Source organism: Hydra vulgaris, chromosome 09 (genome assembly GCF_038396675.1).
Source record: "Hydra vulgaris chromosome 09, alternate assembly HydraT2T_AEP".
Classification (NCBI taxonomy): Eukaryota; Metazoa; Cnidaria; class Hydrozoa; order Anthoathecata; family Hydridae; genus Hydra; species Hydra vulgaris.
The window spans coordinates 27106072-27116342 of NC_088928.1; the positions used below are offsets into that span (position 1 = coordinate 27106072).

Genomic DNA, 10271 nt, shown 5'->3' on the forward strand with positions numbered 1-10271 from the left:
ATCTTTTTAATTATCTCTTTGTTCTCTTGGTTTGCATATTCAGAAAACTTAAAAACTTTTTGTCTTGATTGTGTTATTTTCGGATCTAAAGAATAAAGGCGTAATGCAAGCAAACTTGATCAGCTTTATAAATCTCCATTTGTGACATATTCAAAGGCCATTAAAAAATTTTATAAACATGCTGGAAGCTCACCAATTCACCTAACTGCAACTCTTAAGGCTACTCATTTTCGCCAATGTATGGAACAAAAGATAAATTTCATTGACTTAAATCTCAACACAGTAATTGATGAACAAGTCAGGAAAAATAGAAATATATTAAAAACAATAGTTCTGTCAATTATTATGAGTGGCAAACAAAACGTACCTCTCCGAGGTCACCAAGATGATTTTTTTTACTATGAAAATGAAAATAATAACTCAGGTAATCTTCAAGCAATTTTAAAATTAAAATCTACTTGCGCAGAAAATGATTTGGTGGATGGGCAAATTTTTACTGTTCCTAAAAATGCTACATATCAATCTAAAACTACTCAAAATAAGCTGATAAACATTTGTAATGATATTATAGTTTCTAAATTAACATCTGAAGTTAAAAAAACCAAATTTTTTTCCATTTTAGCAGATGAAGCATCTGATGTTAGTAATGTGGAGCAAATGTCACTTGTGTTGCGTTTTGTAAATAATAATTGTGAAATTTGTGAATTATTTTTTGGCTTTATTCCATATGATTCAGGCTTGTCTGAAGAAGCTATGGCAAACCAAAATTAGAACACTGTTAAACAGTTAGGATTAGAAATGAAATTTTGTGTTGGTCAAGTTTATGATGGTCCTGGTAATATGGCGGGGAGATATTCTGGTTCTGCAATAACAACTATTTATCCAAAAGCACTGTATGTACACTGTGGCTCTCATGTTTTCAATCTTTGTGTTGCAGATGCCTGTAAATTACAACTAGTCAGCAATATGATGGCAAATGTGCGTATTGTATCTCAGTTCTTTAACTTTAGTCCAAAGCGTTTTGATATTCTAAAAAAAAAAAATAGAAGAAATGTTTCTAGAACCTTGTCATTCTTAATGTCAAGATTCTGGAAACATTGTCATTTATCATTATTAATGATAAATAATGAAGAAAAATCTTGGAACCATGATTCAGTGCGTGATGCAAATAGTTACTTCTTTGCCACTAGTTCTTTTCAGTTTATTGTTACTCTAGTAGTTGTGTCTTGCTCTTTAGAGATAACAAGACCAAATACAAAACAATTTCAATCGCCAAACTTTGACGTTTTAGCGTCACATGAAAAAGTACCTCTGTTATATGATGCCTTACAGCGACTAAGATCAGACATTGATGATGATAGATCAGGTTCTTGGTATAGTGAGATAGTAGTATTGGCAGCTAGTGTTGGTGTTAATGAGCACAAGCCTTGTATAATAGGAAATCAACTTAATCGAAATAGTTCTCCTTGTGAATTAATTAATAAGTACTACAAGAATGCTAGTAGGATTCCTTTTCTTTACCATTTGTCATTTCAGATTCAGTTACGTTTCTCTAATAGAAACATTTCTGTTTATAATGGATTTTTTGCAATGCTTACTAACGTTTTAAATGTTTCTGAATGGAGAAAAAATTTTATTCTTTTTTTAAATGAGTACGAGGTTGATCTTCCTTAACCAAGCTATATCATGACTGAATTAAGTATGTGGGAAAACTACTGGCATAATTTTAAAGGTTCCCTTCCAAAGACTCTATCGAAACTCCTTTCTCACATTAATAAACTTACCTTTGTCATTGATATTTTGACATTACTTTCTCATTGATAAACTTATCTATCGAAACTCCTTCCTCTCATTGACAAGCTTACCTTTCCTAATATATTCACTTTAATTCAAATTCTTGAAACTATTCCAGTAACAACGTGCGCTTGCGAAAGATCGATCTCGATTATTCGTCGTTTAAAAACTTACCTGCGTAAAACAATGTTACAGAATAGATTTAATGGTCTTGCTCTAATGCACGCTCATCAAGATATCAAGATTGATGTAAATGAAGTGATTGATTGTTTTGCCAGGAAAAATCCTCGTAGGATGCAGCTTGTAGATATTTTAAATTCAAATCCAGTTTAGTAAGATCATAGCGTTTATGTCAATGTATGATAAAACTGTCAAAAGCGTTTATGTCAAAATATGTTTAAACTATTTAATATATTTTATAAAGGATTTTTTTTATTTTTAATCTACCAAGAAATCAAGAAATATTTTATTAAATCTTTTTAAATGATTTAAGTTTACAATTTATTCAGCGTATTAAGTTGTTGATTTCATTTTTATTTTTATTATAATTTGTCTATAAAATACTTTTGAAATTTACATTGATTCAAATAAAGTAAAAATTAAAATCTAGTTCATTTATTTTGTTAAATACCGATTGGAAAAACGTTTCTTAATTCCGCCCTTAATTTTATTAATTTAAGTATCAAAATGTATTAATTTAGGTATCCAGGGTCCAAATCCAGCTCTTGGCCATTTTGCGCCATTGGTTCGGTAGGCAGCGTAAATTTTCTAGTTACATTCTCATCCGTGGTGCTCTGCAATAAGCCTATTAGGACTTCTCAGGGAAAATAAGATAAACAATAGTAAAAAAGTAAGTATATCCATCCAAGGCCGGCGCGAAAGGAAGTGTGGTACTCCCCCCCTCCCCCTCACCTAATCAAATAATTTTTCATTCATTTAGTCGGCACATGTAATCATTTTAGACCAGTCAGTCGACAAATTTCAAAAAACAAGGACCTTTCTTATCTAATTTAAAAAAGGCACTACCCCTTCTTACTCTCCCTCCTCTCCCTCTACGATAGGCTGGGGTGAAAATAAAAGTTTGGTCAAAGAATATTTTGTTGCATCTTACTGTACACGAACAAAAAATATTTAAAATATTAATATAAGACATGGGAAACCGCCCCATTTTGACCCTTAAACGTCAGACAGGTCCATAATATTATAGAAAAAAAATTTCTTTAAAAGTATGTCATATTGGGTCTCAAATGAAGCAAAATTTTATATAAATTTCAAAAATTATAATCATGTTTTATAAAAAAATCTCTAAAAAAAATTGACTCAAAACGCCGTAAAAAAAATTGATTTTTTTAATGTTAAAAAAAAGCAGTTTTTACGCTTAAAAATGTAAACTACTAATCTAAATACAAAACAATTATTATTTTTGAAATTTTTATAAGATTTCGCATTATTTAAGACCCAACATGACATACTTTTGTTTTGAATTTATTTTTTTATAATATTAGGGACCTGTCTGATGTTTAAGGGTCAAAATGGGGCACTTCCAGTAAAGCATTTTTATTTTTTATAAATGCTTCTTGGGTTCATACATGGATTGACAAACAAGTATGGTTTGTTGTGATGAAATTCACACTTTTGTTTATATTCACCCCAGCAAAACATAAAAGAGTACTTCTTAGAAGCAGCATTACTGGTGGCAGTGGTAACTGTGAAAATAAAGACCCAAATAGTATACTTCATGTGTTTGATAATTCTAACAGTAAAAACACTATGACCATCGCCACTATTATAAGAAAGTATAACCTGATAGATAATATAACGCCGCACATTATTGATCATGATTATTACGATGTACCTATTGTGAATATATTATCAGAGTACAAAAAATCGTCTATATCAAATATGTCCGGTTACGGGGCAAAAATGGCAGGAGAGCGGTTAGTGTGTAAACACTGCTGTAAATCTTTTGGTTCCATTATTTTTCAGCATGAATCTTCTTTTTTCTTCTTTAAAGATAGAACTGGTGCTGATTAAAGTGTGCGAAATGACAGAACAGAAATTTGTTAGAATGTCAACATCACTTTAGTTAAACTACCCAGAATAAGATGCGGTATAGTTGACGATATTTCCATTTTAGTTTTGAAAGACGTAAATTTATCGTTAGTGTTTCGGGTCTTAGAAAATCGTATGTTTGATAATTTACGAAAACCATATTTTTATTCTAGTAAAATAACTTGCAAAGTGCTATTGCAAAATAAGGTTGCATCACCTTGGAAAAGAAGAATCCACAAAAGTGTTCGGAGTAAATGTAAAAAAGACTCTCTGCAAACTAGTATTATTTATCTAGTATTATTAACTAGTATTATTTAAAAATCAGTGAAACTAACATGCTTTTTTTACATGTTACTGATTTTTAAATAATGCCTGTTTATTCATAGTCTTAGTGCTTTTTTTTCTCTTAGAACTCGCCGGTACGGCGTTCCGGAACTTTTTTTTTTATATATATATAAACTTTTTTTTTCTCTCATATTATTTTATAATAAATGATTAAAAATTCTTTATATTTTAAACTTATATGTGGGTTGCAAAGATCAAGTAAAACATATTTTTATAATCAAGATAAACATATATAATATATATGAAAACATTACAGCGCAGCGTTTCAGAAACTATTGTTTCCTTGCAAAAACTAAACTTGCTTGAGAAAAATTTATTTTAACTTATTTTCTAGTTTATTTTGTTCGTTTTTATGATGCCAAATATTTTTGTTCGAATAAAAATTATATTTGTTCGAATAACAAATGCAGCCGTGGTGCAGTGGTTAGAACGCTTGCTTTATAAGCAGGAGATCCAGGTTTGAAACGAGCTTAGGGCATGTTTTCGCATCACGGTAAGGAAGGAGGCGTGAACTTCCTGGTTAAACGCACTTCCGCGGTGCTCTGTGACAAGACCGTTAGACTTCTTGGGGCACCTAAATAATAATAAAAAAAAAATTCCCAATCATTTGCGTTTGTAAGAAATTCTGTTTTTTTCTGTACAATGTTTGATTTTTTGGAACACAAACTTTACGCTATTTGCGACAGTAATATAAAAATATCAAATAAACAAAATAACACAAAACTAAGTATGAAAAAAACCACCAGTTTCATCTCGGTTTAAAAAAAAATTAAATTAAGTGCAGAAAAAAACACATGAAATCAAAATTACAGCGTTAGATTTACCTTCTGCAGACAGTTACACCAATTACAGCTTGCCAAGTTGCTGGACATTAAAGTAAAAAACAGAGTTTTGTTCCAAAAACAAGTGGCTCTGTTTTCGAAAAAGCTTGGCTGCACAACCTGCCAAAAAGTGAAATCACTTGGCGTAGAAGCTAAGATCGGAATAAAATTATCTAAAGAATGGTCCAATTATGAAGTTTCTTATTATGGCGAAAATAGAGAGTAACAGTTAAGTTCGATACGTAAGAAAATATTTGGTCGCGAAAAATGGGGGCTGTAAGCTGCATTAAAAATAATAGAAGAAGCTAAAAAAGAGACTCTTTCAAAAAAAAATTTAAAATCTTTAACGCGTGCGAAAATTGTAACAGTAAACTTTTTTGGAACTGCATAAAATATTGCAAAACAATATTTTCGATTTCCTGAAACTAAAGGTCTTTTTCAAGTATTATTTCTGTCTTTATAAGCGTCAATTTTTTCAAAATTTAAGTTTGAAAATAAAATTGCTTCAGAGTTGGTTGATTCTCCTGGAACATGCTGTATCTTTAAAAACGTCTATACGTGTTTTACTTTCTAAAACCAGTTTAATGTCTGACTCAGTATAGTCAACTAGTTAGTATGCAGCAACATGATTACAACAGCCCTCTTCATCAGCTTTTCAATTGCATTTAGCATAAAGTACTTCACCAGTAGACTGGCATAAGTGTGTAAAAACTTTGTACTGTTTACGTTTCACAGACGCTGCAATATTACATTTTGCAAAACAATTTTTAAACAATTTTTTGGATGCTTTTACATCTTTACAAAATTTTCTTTAAATAAGCGATAGCCAAGAGTTTGATGCTTCTCGGCTCTTCTTTTAAAACTATCTATATATATAGTCCCCTTAACAAGATAATCCTTGATAAAATTGTCTCTTGTTCAAGTTGAAATACTGTTGTTTATAGATTTCTCTTTATTGAAAGCAACAAGTTTATCATGTTTAAGTTCACGAAAAACAGCTTTAGATGCCGGACAACAACTGGGAGAACAACTAGCACTTGTTTTGTTTTCTAAATTAGCATTAAAAGAACTCATTACTGTAGTAATATCAACTTCAAAAAAAACTTTATTTGGATTGTTTAGATTTAAATAAATACAATTACTACAATGCATTGCGCATTTGACAACTTGTGGGCAGGTCAGTTGCTTCATTTTTGACAAATAAAAAAGAGTTTCGCCACCTTTTTTTCTAGAAAAAAAGCACTGGTCTTACTTACATTTTTTATAAATGATTTTTTTCTAAAAAAAAAGTTTCTTGAAGTTTTTTCTGTTTATTGTTTTTTGATGTTTGTTATTCGAGACTCTTTGTATTTATTATTATTTATTTATTTATTTATTTATTATTATTTATTACAGTTTATTTTTAATATGAGTTTTGCAAAAACTGTCAGTTGAATAAATATAAGCGAAACATCTAGCGTAACACACTGATCTTTGTTATAAACCGCATAGCACTTCTCAACAATACCACTGTAATTTACTAAAATACATCTCTATAATAACCGGATAAGCACATGCTTATCCGGTTATTATAGAGATAAATTGTAAAAAAGCATGCATGCTCTTTTTTACATTTTTCAAAGGTAATATATTTTCAAACACAATAATATCATTGAAGTATGTCTCTTGGTTGAATACATACGAAGGAAGTAAAAAGCATAAAATAAACAAATTTCAAACGCGATCCATGTATTTTTAAATTCCGTTCAGCTTTTTGGGACTTTCCAATATGGCGGCCGAACAAAAAATTGGTTATATAGTAAAAATTGACTTCAAAGGTGGTTATATAGTAAAAATTCGCTACATAGTAAAAATTGGCTTCAATTATGAAGCTAGAGATGCGTTATCCAGTTATTATAGAGATCAGAGTGGTTTGCTTGTTTTTTGCTAATAAGTTAGTAAATATATCTTTCATAATAAGTTACTTTTATTAATGTATGTCACGGGTTATTTTTTAAGTTTTTCCAGAGTTATTATAATTTACCAATGAATTTCCTTTTTATAAATTTTTCTATTTAGTTAATTTTTAAATATTTTCAAGTTTTATCAACATTATAGACTTTATAATGTTGGTAAAAGCTTGAACAAAACAACTGAAAATAGCTTAATAATGAAGCTATTTTCAGTTTTGTAAACTGTTATTTTAGTACATTTATTAAAAATTAATGAAACCTATAAAAATCCACATAAAATTAAATAACAAAAATAACCTATAGAAGTTAATAATAAATTGTAATGTCTCAGAAGAGTTTCAAAATTGTAAATGCTGCAACAGGTTATGAATTACCAACAGCAACAAATATTGCGACAGAGTAGGATAAATATTTTATATGTCAGGAGCAATCATCAATCAATAGCGACATGATTAATATTTCTAAATAAAAAAAACAACAGAGACACTGGATGTAAGACATTACTTAGTGACCTAGAGAAGTTCAAAGAAATAAGTTTGATTATAGAGCAATATATATATTTTTAATAAACCTTTTTTGCCATTTGTTTTCGACAGAGGATCAGTAAGTTGAACTTCAGACAATATTAGACTATAGCTGGTATTGTTTCATCAAATGTAGATCATGTTCTGCTGTCATATTTTCTCATGTGTTAATGCAAACTTTCATTTTGTTGTTGTTAAATTAAATTTTATCAAACTTTTTTTAAGCAAATCATTCGTTTTTAAATTACATCTTAAGTGGAGAGTATTTATCTTAAAGAATCTAGTAAGTGCTGAAAATTCAGATTTATCTTATACAGGTAGTTTGTAAGTTGGTTTAACAGCGAAGCTTTGCTGCAACAGCTTTGCAACAACAATTCAGTATATCACAAAAAATGATACACAAATTTTAATAACTATCATTACCAGAGAGCATGTAAACGAAGAAAGAGATTAGATGTGACAGAACAAAGAAAGAAATTAGATGTGATAGAACAAAGAAGGAGATTAGATGTGATAGAATGAAGAGAGAGATTAGATGTGATAGAACGAAGAAAGAGATTAGATGTTATAGAACGAAGAAAGACATCAGGTGTGACAAAAAAACTTATAATCCAAAGCCATGGTAAAAGGTCAAAGCTTTAGGTCAACAACCATCAAGAAAATTGTTTTTTGGGTCAGAAGGTAGATAAAAAAAAACCCAAGTTAAGTGATGACTCTTGAACTAGATAAAAAGATTTGCAAGTTTGCTGAACTTCTATCAGATGCTAAAACAAAACTAGACTAAAAAAAAAAATTTTAATCTTGTACCAGAGTTAGGAGAATTTAAAGGTAGAGAAGTTTTGCTGACAATTAAAGCAGATTCGGGAAATGCTATTTCTTATGCTTATTATTTAACAAATGAGGAAAAAAAAATGAGGAAGAAGGAAGAAAATGAGGAAAAGAATATATTTAGGAAGAGCAATAACTATTTTACGAAAGAAAATTCTTAAAGTACTAAGTACTGATAACGTTTCAACAATTTCAAATGATTTAAAAGTAAACTTATCCCAAACACTTAAAAAAGCTTTGTTTGAATGATGTTATACGAACAAAAGGTAAAAGATGCTAACAATAATTCAGCACATAGCAAAATTGCAGCCACAGTTTCTCAACTCATGTTTTAAAATTATTAAAAAAAAAAAGTCGAAGTCCAACAAGAAGGAAATTATACCCGTCATAAAGCAGATAGAATTTCACCTGCTCCATGATATCATGGGAACTCTAACCTGTTTTGGAATATATATTGGTTTAAATATACATTCAAAACACGAGAGAAAGGAATTGTAAACAATTTCGCAAAGTTCGTAGTTAGTGTACCATAAACAAGAGCCAACGCTATTAAAATCATACTTACAAATCAACTATGCAAGCTTCACAATGATAACAACACGATTTGTCTTCTTTTACTGATTTAAAATGTTTTTACTACTGCAGCAATTAATAACATTGATCACAACCCTTTTTCTAGTACAACTAGTAAATCTTTTCATGCAACATCAATCTCCAAATGAATTTCAACATGCTGAAGTAGACTTAACTATAAAGAGATTTACCCTTAACCCTTCTTCTAGTACAACTAGTAAATCTTTTCATGCAACATCGATCTCAAAATCAATTTCAACATGCTGAGGTAGACTTAACTGTAAAGAGGTTTGATTATGATTTTTCGGAAAAAGCAACTAACACTATTTTAGAGTTACCATCATACTACACAACAACAGAACCTACTCAAAATTATTCTGTAGAATATCCAATACAAACAACAAATTTCTACGAATTCAAAAACCTTGATGCTTTTAGTGACCAAGGGTGTGGAGTTTTGAAAAAAAAGTACCTACTCCAACTCCGACTCAAAAGAAAATTTTTTTTTGCCAAATAAATGAAAAATTCTTTGAAGATTTAATATTTTGTACATGCACGTGCAATACCGAGTAGTTTTACTATTAGAGTCGGAGTCCCAATTTTGTTTAGAGACTCCGACTCCGCTTTAAATGTTGCAACTCCGACTTCACGACTCCAATTCCGACTCCACAGCTTTGTTTGTGACTCAAGAGAGTGGTTGACAGCTGAATTCAGAAGGGAAAGACACAACACTTATTTCCTGGGCAGTATTTTATTTAAAAACAATCATAGATAAACAGAAAATAAAACATACTTCTGTTTTGTTACCAATCATTAAAAAATCGATCGACTCAACATATATGATAAGACAAACTTTTAATATAGTTAAAAAGTTTTAGCAAAAATCAACCCAAATCAAGTCCCTATAATAACTACTGACCAACCAATGTAAGCTTTAGGTAAAAAAGTTCAGTGGCATTACCCGAAACAGTATGGCGAAGACAAGCTTTTAATGATGATGGGTGGGTTACACATAGAAATGGCCTCTTTATCTTTGGTTGGAGATATGGTTAGAAGGCAGTGGTCACTGTGATACCATAACTAAAGCTGGTATAACAAATTCTGGACGAGCTGAATCTATGCTGATTGGTCGAAAAGTTAAATGTTCAAGGTATGCAACATGTTTTATTAGCTACTTATATTTATTGTTGACTGAAGCATTCCAGAAAATATCTACAACTCCTTTTGACTTTTGGATACATCATCAAAGAACAGCATACACCCAATTTAGTTATTGGTTTGCTGCTATGGAGTTACAAGCAATAATCCTGTTGCTTGTTAAGAGTTTCAGAGTTGGAAACTTTAATATGTTTGTCAGTGGCTCGAAAAAAATTGTTTCCTGG

The 10271-nt window shown here is 30.3% G+C and overlaps 1 protein-coding gene across 1 annotated transcript; it reads left to right on the forward strand.

The window, feature by feature from the left end:
* The first annotated feature begins 798 nt into the window (after positions 1–798).
* LOC136085378 (52 kDa repressor of the inhibitor of the protein kinase-like) lies at positions 799–1674 on the forward strand. Its single transcript, XM_065806679.1, has one exon. The coding sequence runs from the start codon at positions 799–801 to the stop codon at positions 1672–1674; it is 876 nt and encodes a 291-aa protein (XP_065662751.1).
* The last annotated feature ends 8597 nt before the right edge of the window (positions 1675–10271 follow it).